General features: G+C 36.5%; 2 protein-coding genes across 2 annotated transcripts; both read left to right on the top strand.

The window, feature by feature from the left end:
- The first annotated feature begins 39 nt into the window (after positions 1-39).
- Positions 40-899, top strand: LOC141840095 (histone H4). Its single transcript, XM_074727989.1, has 2 exons — positions 40-97; positions 188-899. Exon 2 carries the CDS (start codon positions 222-224, stop codon positions 531-533), a length of 312 nt encoding a protein of 103 aa, XP_074584090.1. The 5' UTR covers positions 40-97; positions 188-221; the 3' UTR covers positions 534-899.
- A 729-nt stretch (positions 900-1,628) lies between these two features.
- Positions 1,629-11,970, top strand: LOC141838210 (uncharacterized). Its single transcript, XM_074725622.1, has 11 exons — positions 1,629-2,276; positions 3,656-4,303; positions 4,384-4,471; positions 4,718-4,780; positions 4,864-5,027; positions 6,965-7,040; positions 7,496-7,555; positions 8,346-8,462; positions 10,747-10,953; positions 11,034-11,110; positions 11,197-11,970. Exons 1-11 carry the CDS (start codon positions 1,741-1,743, stop codon positions 11,426-11,428), a joined length of 2,268 nt encoding a protein of 755 aa, XP_074581723.1. The 5' UTR covers positions 1,629-1,740; the 3' UTR covers positions 11,429-11,970.
- Positions 11,971-14,268: the final 2,298 nt, after the last annotated feature.

The raw sequence follows: 14,268 nt of genomic DNA, 5'->3' as shown, positions 1-14,268 counted from the left end.
CTAAACTCGCCTCGGCCACTATAAAACCATCACCTGGCAGGTTTCCTTCCATCCCATCGAGTTCGAGGCTCCCAGGTTTCTTGGCCTTGCCTTCCAGGTTAGATTTCGCCCTCCGATCGATCGTTGGACTTTGAATCTTTTACCTAAAATTGTATCCGTCTCATGTTGATTTCTTGGTTTGTTTTAGGATTTGCGATTCTTGATTCGTCGGAGGCGAGGTGATGTCGGGGCGTGGGAAGGGCGGCAAGGGTTTGGGCAAGGGCGGGGCGAAGCGCCACCGCAAGGTGCTCCGCGACAATATCCAGGGTATCACCAAGCCGGCGATCCGTCGATTGGCAAGAAGGGGTGGCGTGAAGCGCATCAGCGGCCTCATCTACGAGGAGACTCGTGGCGTGCTCAAGATCTTCCTGGAGAACGTCATCCGCGACGCCGTTACCTACACCGAGCACGCGCGCCGGAAGACTGTCACCGCTATGGACGTTGTGTATGCGCTGAAGAGGCAAGGAAGGACTCTATATGGTTTCGGTGGTTAGGGTTTTGCCTTTGTCAAAAGTCTTGCTGTCAAGAAAATTGGGGAAACTTTGCATCTGGGGCAAGTTGGCAAATTTGTGATCCAGTGTTGAAATTGCGGTGTTAGGGTTTGTGTTATAACTACGTGATGATTTTGTTGCGATTGCAGATATCATGTCTGCATCTCTTCTGATACAAGCTTGCTAATTGGTACTATGCACACTTTGATGAACTGGTTTTGTGGTAAGTTCTTTAAGTCGGAAACTTCTTTCTAAAGTGGTGATTCTTGATAGGCCACAGCTTTCAGATTCATGTTTGCAGTCATGATTTCAGAGCTTGGTTATCATAGTTCGGATTATCTGTAATTGAAATGGAATTTTTGTGTTGAACTTGATCGAAACCTGTATGTTTCTTTTTCTAATCCTTATTTTCGTATGTCATTAGTCAGATTAGTTCTTGCACATTTGCTAATTTCATTAACTGACTATTTGATGAAATGATGGCTTTGAACTATTTTACTGTTGTTCATGAATAATCCAGAAATTAACATCCTCAGCAAAGGCTGAAACAATTAATTAAGTGTTTCAGAGAAAAGATGGAAACTTCGAACTATCTAGGTGGTCCATCAACTAAAGAGATTTATGACAGAAACTCAAGCAAACTGCATAAAATCTCAAACAACTAATGTTGTAAGAGAATGCCTTAATTGCCACCATAATCCTACTTATTCATCGCTTTTTATAATTAAATCGATCTATATTATTTTGTTTAATATTGATAGAAAAGTGACATATTAATTAATATTTGCTTCCTTATTATGTGATCCAGACCAGCTACCTCCCAAACAATTTAGATGAATATAAAAATATCAAAAAAGAATATTTGCGGATGAATTTATAAATTCATCTACTCATTTAGTTAAAAAAGAAATTAAATCAATTTTTCGTGAAGTCAACGGGGACATTATTTTTAATTTCCGTTGTCTCAAAGTCAAACTTCCGGAATGAGTCCAAGTCAAAATCGAAAACACGTAACAAATCGTGTTCTTCCAAGCCGCGTATCCAACAGAGTTGGGGCTCGTCACGCTCCCGCCCGCCGCTCATTTCTTCATCCTTCTTCTCGACGATCTCCGCCTCCGCCACCGGCGCCTCCTCCTCCTCCCATGGGGGACGCTAGGGTTAGGGTTCCCACTCATTCTGTGCCACTTTGACCCTCCTGCTCCCACCACCCATGTCCTCCGCCTCCGTCCTAGTCATGCCCTGGTGGAAGAGCAACAGCAGCGCCAACAATCTCATCTCCTCCTCCCCTTCCTCCGCCTCGTCGTCTTCCTCGGCTTTCTCCTCTGCGCCGAGCAGGGGTCGATCGAAGGACTCCCGCTTCTTTCCCTGGATCCGCCGTGACAGGCATCCTCGGCTCACCCGCCAGCGCAAGCTTCGCCACCTCACCGACCTCCAAATCGAGGCCTTGTCCCTCGAGGAACCCTCGCCCTCATTCTTGAGTTCCACACCCGTCTCGCGCGCCTCGAGCAGTGTAGATGCTTTCCCCTCCCGATCTGCGTCCTCGCCCATGCTATTGCCGCACCCTCTCCCCCTTCCCGCCGTCTCGGTGCATCGAGATTCGGTCTCGGACCGGGGGTTGGGATTCTCTCCGGTGATTTCCGTGGGGCGTCCTCTTCCTTCTCCGTTGGGGACTTTGGGCAGGGCGGAAGGCGATCAAGGGAATGGCACGGTCGCCGATCCCTTGGCCCTTGAATCTGTTGTTGGAAGGTATGAAGTTTTTTTGTTGTTGAATGTAAATATCTGCGCTCGATACGTGTGTTGTGAGATCCTTGGGGCTCATTTTTGTCTCTTTATCCTGCATATTATTTATGTTTGTATGGAATCTTGGTTTCTTTTCTTTGTAGTCCTAATGGTTCATCAAGGAAAACATCTATGTGATTTTTTTTTTTGACAAAATTGAGGTTCTTAACATTGATATTAGATGGAATCTTGCTTCACATGATTCCTTCTTTCTTCCAGGTGCTTGGTGTATAGTTAGCGTAACTTTTTTTCAGTTTCACTATTATCTGTAATAACTTTGACGTTATGATTGTGAGTATTAGCATATCATAACTGCAGTGGTGTCTTTATGAGAAGACATGATTAGGAAATTATTTTAATGTCAGGATATAATTATATTAATATGGTATTAGAACAAGAGCTTCATTATTCATTTTGGTGTACATCAGGATGAGCTTGAAACAAAAGTAGATTTGCCAGGTCTTTATATTATTTAAAATCCTTTTTTTATGAAAAGAAATAGTTATTTAAAATCCAAGTCTTGAAAGGGAAAGATCGCCAAATGGAATATCCCTTTCTACGATTTCAGAAAAACTAAATCCATCTTTAATGGAAACTTTTTAATGCATATATGCCCCGTTTTAATTAGTGTTTGAAGATAAATCACACTATAATTGCATTTAGAAATCCATCTTACTGGTTTTCCCTGTCCTTTTGGAGCCAGATAAGTTACCAAGTTTCTCTCCCAAAATATCATTCCATCTCAACAATTTAATGTTCCCATTGACTCCTTGCTTACTACTCTGGATAAATTTCATCCTTGACTCTCCTAATTGACACTAATATTGGTTTTAGAGGGCTTGCCTTGTTGCTAAAAATTGTTCAAGCAGTAGGTTGTTGTTTAGGTTAAGGATTATGGTCTCAGTTGCATTGTGATGGTTGTGAACAATTGCAACTATGATTATTGTTAGTTAGCCCTACATGCATGTTGCTGGGATAGGGAAAAAAAGCAAACTTCAAAGAAATAAGAAACCCAAAAAGAGTGCAAAAATTAAAATCTTAAAGGTCTTAAGTATTTTCTTAAGGCTATTCATCATCCAACATTACTGTAGCGATTGCATTTGACATACATTGACGGTAACCTAAAAATATTTGGGCATTCTGTTCATTTTATCTCACTGCTTGTAACTATTGCTACTCGTATAGGCTACAATTTTATATGATCTTCGACAGCATATGGTTGGTGATAACTGAATATGTGATTTCATTTGTCTGTTGGTAAGAAATATTTTCATTGCTAACATGGCTTAGTTCTTTTGATTTTAATACCAAGGAAACGTTGTTGAATTGCATTTATTACACTCCAGTAGGTTAACTTACCAGACTAATCTCCAATGTAGACAATATGTTGACAAGCCATCAAATCAGGCAACAATTAGTTACCAGAGGAAAGTATTGCAAGATCCAAATTCTTCTAGTACTATGAACTTTAAATTGAAGATTCCTGCTAATACTGTTGCAATTGGCGATTTTTCAAGCCCTATTGCTAGTCCTGTATGCAGCCCTAGGAGATTGAGTAGTGCAGACTATTTGGTTTCTGGCAATGGCAGTACAGGCCTTCAAGTGTGTTCAACACCAGAGGTCTCTACCATGGGTCTGGTGACAGTTTCTTCTTCACAGACGTCACCTGATAAGATGATTCATAGTCCTGAAATTTCTCCATTTTCTAGTCCAAATATTCAAAGTAATACTTCAAAATCTAGAAATCCTAGTGGGCCTCCTTCACCCTTGCACACAAAGAAGTTCCCAGAGAACTCAAATACAAGATACGATGGTGGTGGTAATGTAGAAGTGCACCCACTTCCTCTTCCTCCTGGGGCATCACCTGCTTCACAATTGACTTCTTCTCATCAGAGTGCTGCAAAAGCTGAGTTGTCACACAAGACTAATCAATGGCAGAAAGGGAAACTACTTGGAAGTGGAACATTTGGCAATGTTTATGAAGCCACTAACAGGTAAAAACATTTGTATACTTCTATGGTGGTATTTAGTTCCTTTTCTTTTTTTTTCCCTTATAATTTATACACTTGGACAGACACACTGGTGCTTTATGTGCAATGAAAGAAGTTAATATAATTCCTGATGATCCCAAATCAGCTGAATGCTTGAAGCAGTTAGAACAGGTTAGCTCTCAATATCATAGTTAGTTAATATATTTACTTAAATTATTTTGCAAGCCATATTACCTTCTCATTGGTTTTTCCACCCCTGTACAAAGTTAGCCAAATGTGTAGACATTAATGGTTTAGTGCCAACCTTGTGTCTTCTTCCCTAATCAGCTGATACTTTCAATTACATCTGAAGCCACTTGATTGAGATTGCTTATTTGTGCTTGGCTAATCGATTAACTTTTGTTCACTTTTCTGCAGGAGATAAAGTTTCTTAGTCAATTTAAGCACCCTAATATTGTTCAATACTATGGGACGGAAACAGTGAGCTTTGTTTGTGGTTATCGTGAATCTTTCATCTTTGCCCTATCACATCTTTATTTAGGATTTCTGTTTTGAATATGCAGATTGAGGATCACCTGTACATTTATTTAGAGTATGTCCACCCTGGATCAATTAATAAGTATGTTCGCCAGTATTGTGGAGCTATGACAGAATCAGTGGTGCGCAATTTTACCTGTCATATATTGAATGGGCTGATTTACTTGCATAGTAAAAACATCATGCACAGGTCAGTGTTCTGATGCTAGTGAATCCCATTGTATATGTTTGGAAGTTCCTTTAGTTTATCATGGGTGAACTTTGTTCACCCTTAATTGCTTTAAAAAAATAAATTTTTTGCTATTCCACCAAGAGATTGTATGGCAACTCACAAGTTAGAATTAGTTAATTTGAATGTTGTTGTCAGAAAACAAATAAACTATATTCTAAATGTTGTCCAATTTTGCAAATTCATTGGGTTCTTATGGTTGATCTTTTTTCTGTATTTTTTTTCACGATGCGTTGTTGCCATGATCATCAAAACTATTCTAATATATTCAGTTTTTCTTTTTACCTACTCAAGTTACATGATATATGTTGAAAATTGATGCTAAAAAATACATGTTGGATTTATTTCAAGGAGTTTATTCAAGCAGTGAGTTAGATTCTTCAGCAAGTTCTGATGGATTGAATCAAGATGGAGTTCAATTTCGCTGAGAACAGTGGCAATCTCTGATACAGAGAAAATAAGATTAAGGTTTCATGTTATAATTCAATTCCTAAACTTGAAGAACACCCAAAGGAGTGTCTGCAAATTTTTTTCACTGTGAGGATCATGTAACATAAATGAGGCCAGGGAAAAGGATGTAGATTATAATTTATATTATTCCTTGGAAAGCAGTATGATATGGGTATTAGTCTATTAGAGGCACTGATTGTGGTGAAACTACATGCAGCAGGGATTCCTTGTAAATTTGGCTTAGAGGTACAAGATTAATAAGGGATAGTGACTTGGCTTGAACTAAATAGGTTAGACACGATGAGAAATATCTCAGAACCATTATTCTCTGTGATGATTTTTCTTAACTAAACATCTATTTTACCGCAATGCAGTGTTTTTAAAGCTAATTATTCTAACCTTAAAAAAAGTCAATCTTCAGGTGCAATATCAATGGTCATTTACTGCATCCCAAAGACTGGTACTTTGTGAGACAATCCAAAGAATCAAAGCTTTGTCAAAGCCTTATCAGAAAATCTGAATATGAAATCTTTGAAATTAATGGATCTGTTTACATGGGCCCCTTTTGTGCTGCAGATTCTATTTGTGCAGTTAACATGGCATGTTGTGTGCATGCCTTTTGTTATGTTTCACATGCTCTTGCTCCTATATCTATTTTGCGCTTTGGATAGGTCTTGTAACTAAAATGTGTTAGTTTCCTTAGTCCATTTTCTCATGGGGTCCCACCTCGTTTTCCTTCAAAACCAAAATCATATCCTAAAAGAAAACATGTAACATTATGGACTCCCTTCTGTTCACCAAAGGCCAGAAGATTAATCCTATTTGTTTTCTTACCTATGCCTATCATGATCATTGGAACGATAAATTGCCTGCGGGGGGGGGGGGGGGGGTCTAATTTCTTAGTGGTTCTATTTATCAATGAAAATTTCAACAATGCCATTTTCACAAGCATGTATGTATGTGGCATCATTAAATGAATTTCTGGGACTAATTTTTGATCATCTATTCTTTCATTTTGAAGAGAGAAGTTGCATATACTGTTGCAACCTTGTGTACGATTTAATGATGTACACCTTTATCCCAGTCAAATGCTAACCACTTTACTATATATATCAGAGGCGTATTGTCTGGATTTTTTTTTCTGAAATATTCGATCTGTTATGATTTTAACAGAATTCATGCAAAAAGAGAGTTTGAATTTTCTATTGCTAATAAGGTGTAAATTTTGGCATAAAGAACAGAAAGCCGCTATGTGCTCCTTTTTTGCCCGAAGACAGCCAGTTCTTGATGGTTTTTGTATTTCAATTTATGAATACAAATTAAATTTCTGGAATCTTCTATATGCCACTAGTAATTTTGCACTTTGTTAATGATTGTCATGTTTATTCATGGAAAGAATGCATTGTTTAGACACATACGTAACTCTAATCGCTAGTTCATTCCTACAGAGATATCAAAGGGGCAAATTTACTGGTTGATGCGAATGGCATTGTAAAGCTTGCTGATTTTGGCATGGCAAAACATGTAAGCTTACCTTTATGGTTTATAATTGAGCTGTAATTCGTACACCAAGGGTTATACTTCTTTCTGATATGTGTTTTATACTATAGAATCTGCATTCTGTGTGTTTTGGAGGGTAAATTATCTGATGTCATGATATTAACTATGTTTCCTTGTTATTGTTCTAGTTAATAGTCAATATACAACTAGTTGGTTTTGTTAGAGGTAACACTAACTGCAGATATCTGAATAGTGATTGGAAAGATAAACTTGATAATTTATGTCTTTGAATATTCTCTTCTTTATACATATTAATTTTCTAGTTCAATTTTAAGACTTGTAATGAAAATAATATTTGAAAGAAAATATTTATATTGGTAGTGGCCAAATAAAAAAAGATTTAAACAACTAATGAGTTGCCAGTGTGCCACATTGATTAACATTATTAATTTGATTTTTTTCTTTTTCCCTTTAATCAGTTAAGTGGAGCAGCACCTACTTGTTCATTGAAAGGTTCACCGTTTTGGATGGCTCCGGAGGTATGTCTTTTTCTTCTTGTTTTTTCCTCAAGCAGAATTCATTTTTTGCTTCTACTTAGTAATTTCATTTTCTCTTGTATAAATTCTTTCAATTGGTCACCTTCTTTAAGAATTATCTGTATTTTGTTTGGTGACATAAAACAAGTTGTTTGACTCTAGAAAAGCAGTGTACTCTGTCAAAATCTATAGTATAACTAACATGATTTGCTTCCATCAGTAATAGGCCTGGTTCTCTTAAGGTTTCACCTTTGACTGGTTCGTATAGCCAAATGGGATAAGTACTTAAGGTTATGTTTAGCTATATTTGGTCAAAGCTCCTGAACTTAGTAATTTGAGGCAAAAGCATTGTATCTGAATTGGCTTATGATGGTGGGCCTAGTAGAAACATTTATATCTTTTCTGGGTTGCCCTACTGTTGGAACAAAAATACTTTTGCGGATGAACTGCTGTAAGGCATTGACTTCCATCTTATGCAGCAATAGCTCCAGCAGAAGCAAGAGAGTGGATAGCACAGGTATTCTTCTGGAAGGAGAGAGAATGCCATTTCCAGATGTAAATCTAGCTTTTCTTTTGTATTTAGAAGCCAGTTTGGTTGAAGCGAATGATTCTATATCATGCAGAAGGTTGCAGAAATAGTAGCTCCTCACCTAATTTATTTAATATTCACTTGGCAGCATGTAAAACCAAGAAGATTGTTTTTCTGTAAACTCAGTGTGTTTGTATTTTAAAAATTAAAGTAGTTTGTCACATATGTAACTCTTATGAACACTGAACCTGTTTTTTGTTGCAGATGTTGCAGGCTATTAACAAAGAAATTGGATACGATCTTGCTGTTGACATTTGGAGTTTGGGTTGTACCATCATTGAGATGTTCACAGGGAAGCACCCATGGAGTGATCTAGAAGGGGTGTGTATGCTTCTGATTTCATCGTGTTGGCATCTGTGGCATTGTTGTATATGCTGTTAATATCTAGCTTCATATAGTTACATTCTTTTTCCCAATTCTCTGATTAGTAAAGAAACAACCCTGATTTAGCTTATTGGTCTAGTACTTGGTTTCTAGCAAAGGATTTAAATAGAAGGATCAGATGGATAAAATACGGCCAAGGGATAAAAAGATAACTATAGAACCATAACAAGATATGTGATCTCATCAGTGGACTTTATTCACATGCCCCCATGGTAGAGTTCCTCTAGGATGGAATATATGCATTAACTTTTTTTTTTTAAATGAAAGAGTGAACAAAGATGTTCACTCACATTCATTACAACATATCCAAAGCTACAACATAAACTACCACCCAAGCTGCAACCAAAAAGTTCAGCACACCTATCACCATGCTAAAGCAGGGAGAAAACAGTTCCCAACCACAATACACACACAAAATACCACAGTATACAAGAAAACAACAAGAAATAACAACCTACCAAGGAAGAAAATCACGTATCTGGAAAAAAGATTGAGCCCCCGATGAGAAGCAGCCAGGTCTCCTTCCAATTTTTTGACAGCGCTAATTGATAGTGTCTGCAGTCAGAGTAAATCTGTGCAGTACCTCTATAAAAAAAAACATGATCAGCTGGAGGCACTCTTGTTCTCCAGCAGTGTAACATTTCCAGCCATCTTCCCACCGAGGAGCTCAAGGAAAAAAGGTTCCTTGTTTGAGAATATCTTCTCACATCTGGTAACTCATATGTGATAGAACCATGCGTGGATTACTGTGCTTCCAATCTTTGTCATCCTTCCAGTTACCACCTGTTGCAGTTGAACCAGCAACTAGGTGAGTAAGCAGTGGACTTGCTTAGGCAAAAACCATCACTTAAGAGATTCCAGCCATATTCTGTTGTCTGACATCTGAAGATGGTTCTGGTCTCAATATATAGCTGCTGTTCTCTAGGGCATAGTACAACATGGTGATCTTCTCATAGACTCCCTTTCTGGTCCAGCTGTAGTTTTGTATTCATGCATGAACTCTCCAAAACACCCGAGAAGATCAGATTTTGGTAGGCTGAGCTGGTAGTGAATCTCCCATCCTTTTCCCATTGCCATGAGTAGGTGTCGATGAACCAAGTGTATCAATTGCTTTCAGCCTATGTTCCTCTATTGTTTCCTCATACAAAAGTCTCTATATAACAGTCATCTAAATACTCGACGATGAACAATATAACATCCTTGATGCAGTTTAAAATTCGAAAGTTTCTATTGTGAAATTTAAAATAGTAAGTTTTAGAGTTTATAGGGTTTTTTTTAGAAAATATTTTAAGTCTTAGTTTGAAGTAATGAAGATAAAGAAGGTGAATTTATAAATTACTTTAAAACTTAATTATTTGTTTCTGAAGTAATTAGGGGATATACCATTTCTTGTGTTATTTTTAGAAGAATAGATCAATGTTGTAGACTTTTAAAAGTGATTTTAACCCATTCTGTTTGGATCATCGTCTAATTAATGAAATTTTAATTTCTCATATAGATTTTATTCCCTGTGTGAGATTATTTATTTATTCTCTGTGAGATACTTATTCTTCTGTAGCATCAGGCCTACACGGCACATTTGGCTATATATAGGATTTAAGTTCATTTCACTAGGTGACAAAGTTAGTGGTGTTTTCTCGAGGTCCTTTTAGATCTCAACCTCAATGCTAAATGCACTTTGGGATGAAAATGAGTTGTTTCTTAAGTGCATACTCAATTTATTTCCTACTGAACCATCTTTCTAAAGCTTCTATGGGCAAAGTTATTTCCCAAACGTAACGTCTAAGTTATAAAAAATATGGTATATTATGTTATGATAAATTTCATATTAAATAAATTTTTTGGATTGTTAGTTATTACTAATTAGAAAAAAACTATTGTTATGTTTGTTAATAGAAAATTAAATTAAATATAATACCTCCTTATCATCATTGTGGGTTCATCTTTAGATATTGTAATTGTATGTACGTGTTGCTTTTAGTAGGTAGTAGCTTCTTGATCAAATGCTCTCAGATTTGTCTCATTTGCTTCCTTCCAGCTCTACTGAAAATGTTTCGTTTTCTTATTACTATTGCCAAATAGATTAAAAAGAAAAAAAAAAGGTTGCCAGATAGATATCTAAAGCTTAGCAGCTTAAATTTGAAGTGGTACCCTCTGTTTTATTGTGGTTGTACTTCCTTTTTCCTTGATTTTCGATTAATTTTGTTTGGAATGATTACAGCCCCAAGCAATGTTTAAGGTCCTCTGTAAAGATCCGCCAATACCTGAAACCTTGTCCAGTGAGGGCAAGGATTTCCTCCAGCGTTGCTTTCATAGGAATCCTGCAGAGAGGCCAACTGCTAATATGTTGCTTGACCATCCCTTTCTACGGAATGCCAACCACTACAATATTCACGGTTCTCTCCAGACTTTTGCTGGGATTAAACTCGTGAGTTGCAGATTTCCTTTATTTTGATGCATAGTTCTTCCTGCAATTCTTTATATACTCCATAATGTCTGTCTTGACAGGCTAATTCTATTAGTTCAAAAGATCAAAGCAAATCCAAAAGCAAACCATGCATGAAAAGGAAACACATCTTCAATAGGTAAGCTTGTGTGAAGCTGGGAGATTTTGAAGTGAATCTTTTTTGTATCATACTGAAAACCACTCTGGTTTTACTTGTACTCACAGCGAGAACAATCGTTCTCATCCTGAATTTCCTGAGTTAGCTGCCTCTCATCTTTCAACTCATTCCGCTGCAAGGGTTTTCCCAAGTTTGTCCCCTCCTTGTTCGAGTTACATTGTGCCAGTTCAATCTGGCTCATCAGCAAATTCCCAGATTGAAGTGCAGCTCAGTGCTGGAAATTTCCAATTCCATGCATTGCCCAAACCTTATGGAAAGGAAGACAATAATCAGGTCTGATTGGAGTAGGTTGAGTAGCTATGGACCTGAGGGAGTTAGTAGCTTATTTATTATGAAGGATTTCCAGGTCTAATGAAACATGGAGTTCAATGAGGCGAATATCATTTGAATGACATTAAGATTCTTTAGAAGACTAACAGTGACATCAATGCATTTGTTGAGCTCATGGTATCAGGTAATGAACACATGGCTCTTCTCCTGTTTTTACTCGATTTCTAACCTTGATGCACAAGGTTCGTCAATCATTGATGGATCAGCACCATGTAGTGTTGATCTCCATGTTGTAGTTGTCCATCCAGTAAACGGATGATAGTATATCTAATGTGTTTCCATCTCCGATAGGAATAAAGGTCAACTGTAGATGAAAACCTCACATATTCAGTGTATATCATCAGTGTCTCTGTCGTCAGGCCGTTATAGTTGTGAAGTGAAAGTTGATACTTAGGAAATTGTGCCAATATCTTTTTTTAAATGTTGACACGTCTACGTTTGTTACAAATGCTTTGTTGGTTTATTTGTTATTTGCAGTAAAAATTGAAAATATCATAGCACTGTTTTCTTTAATCACAACATGAAGTGTTTTGCCTTTTTGGTTTCACTTGGATCGTACTGTCCAATTTTTATTGTTGCTATCTGTTAAGTTTTCTTGGTTTGTTTTGGAATCGAGCTTCACAAAGTTAGGATGCTGGATGGATTAGTTGACTTGGCCAACACAATTGATCAAATCAACTTCGATGACTTGATTTGCTCAATTTTTTGAATTTGGTTGTCCAAGCTAAACTAATCGATCAAATTGTTTAGCAGGTTAACCAAACCAACTAGATTTTTCTCTGATTCTCATGATCAGTTGAATGGGGATAGCTTATCATTTTGGTAGATGAAATTAGGCTAATTTGATTGGCTTAACCAATTGAATCAGGTTATTCCTATCAACCCAACTGATTAGATAGTGCTGACATGACAATCTACTTGGTCGATCAAAGATGACCAAGCTAAACTGATTTAATCGACCGTACTAACTTACATGACTAATTGGATTTGGTTGCCAACCTTGTCATCCCAAAGAATTATGATATATGGATTCACTCAACTGATTGCATTGATCCAATCTCAAACTAAAAACCTTACTTCATCACTGTCATTACATCACTATTCTCCATTCCTTGTTCTTTGATTATACATGATAATTGCAATTGCTATGGATCATATAATATAAGCACAAATATCACTGGTAAAATATACACTATCCACATTCATCACTTGCGAGTATTATTAACTGTCGGCAATATACTTCCCCTTTCGCTTCTCCCTCACTAACACAAAAACAAAAAAATCCAACAATATTCAAACAGACATGTATATTTATCTACTCTTCTTAGATTTGATATTTCACATCATTTACAATTGAATTATGAAAGGGGGAACAACATAACCAATTAATATGCTCACTATCACTTATTTGGCTTTGTATTACATACCAAAAATCATATCGTATTTTGAGAAAAAGAATAAGTCTCTGCTAGTGTTGGCTTATATATATATCACTCTTAACATTCTTGGAGTCTCCCTTTTATTTCTCCTGCAGTGGAGAAATCTTTAGATCAAGCCCTATGTTGACCCCATTGTAAGCTATTGGAGCATACATCCATAGTTCATCTGAGCTCAAGAGCTGCAATATGATCATAATTTAGGAGTAAGACAGAAGGAACAGCTCACTTAACCGGCCTTGGAAAATCATCTTTAAATTAACTCATAATTTGCAGAAGCATGTTCTTGTAGCTGTTAGTTTTGGTTCTACTTACTTTGATTTGTAGCTGCAAAAACTTCACATAGTGGACAGCCTCCTCCAACATTGTGCTAATGTCAACCTGTTAGATCACATCATTTAGAATACCAATTTTACATAAAGTTGATTAATCAATTTTTGAAAGATTGATAGACGTAAAGTAAAGAATATATTTTTAGAAGTCTATTTAATGTATCCAGTTCTTAGATCTAATTTTTTTTTTAAAAAAAAGGGCAGTCCGGTGCATGAAGCTCCCGCCATGCGGGGTCCGGGGAAATGATCCATTGTACGCAGCCTTACCTTCCTTTGGCAAGAGGTTGTTTCCAGGATTTGAACTAATATATTACTAAAAATCTTATTAATATATCTACATCAGATTTAAATTTGATAGTATAATTTGAGAATAACAAAATTTTAAATGAATAAAATAAAAAATTTAAAAATATATTTTTAATTTAATTTATTATTTTCAATTTATACTTATTCAACTTAAACACTATTGAATTTAAATATGAAGGCATAAATAACCCTCATGGTTCATGAGGATTACTAAAAAAAAATATTACCTACACGTGTCGGCGTCTGGGTCGTCCATGTTTCCCATTAAATTTGTCGTTTCATTAAGATATGAACTTATGTGAAAAATGGAAAAATATTTTAATCTCCATCTAAATTGTTCTTTTAAAAGGGATTATTTTACAAGAATTACAACTGCAATATCTTGGAACGTGGCATGATGGAACCCACACAAAATCCACATATAAATATTCCACTCGAGTCAAATCCTACAGAAGGGCAAACCCTCAAAGGTCAAACCACGAAATTGGTTCCCTTTAGCAACCGGCAATGCTCACAATAATAATCAAATAAATACACACAAACACATTCACATCAAACTAACATTTAATTTGTTTTTTATTAAAAAAAATTAAATTTAGGTAGTAAAAATATTCCGATATTACTATTTTTTCAAGGTTTCTAAAGCACAATGGATTTTAATTTCAGTAAATTTTTATTTGAAAAGGTGTAAAATAATAATCAACCGATATATTCA

This window comes from Curcuma longa, chromosome 11 (genome assembly GCF_044706935.1).
Source record: "Curcuma longa cultivar G26 ecotype Majalengka, Jawa Barat chromosome 11, ITB_CL_G26_1.1, whole genome shotgun sequence".
NCBI classification, from domain to species: Eukaryota; Viridiplantae; Streptophyta; class Magnoliopsida; order Zingiberales; family Zingiberaceae; genus Curcuma; species Curcuma longa.
This window is presented reverse-complemented; position numbering and strand designations above follow the sequence as displayed.

Bases quoted from the DNA above. Each gene is read 5' to 3' on its own strand.
- LOC141838210 (XM_074725622.1), top strand. From the start codon at position 1,741: ATGTCCTCCGCCTCCGTCCTAGTCATGCCCTGGTGGAAGAGCAACAGC. The intron at 2,277-3,655 runs GTATGAAGTTTT...ATTACACTCCAG, and splicing joins CTTGAATCTGTTGTTGGAAG to TAGGTTAACTTACCAGACTA. The intron at 7,041-7,495 runs GTAAGCTTACCT...CCCTTTAATCAG, and splicing joins ATTTTGGCATGGCAAAACAT to TTAAGTGGAGCAGCACCTAC.
- LOC141840095 (XM_074727989.1), top strand. From the start codon at position 222: ATGTCGGGGCGTGGGAAGGGCGGCAAGGGTTTGGGCAAGGGCGGGGCG.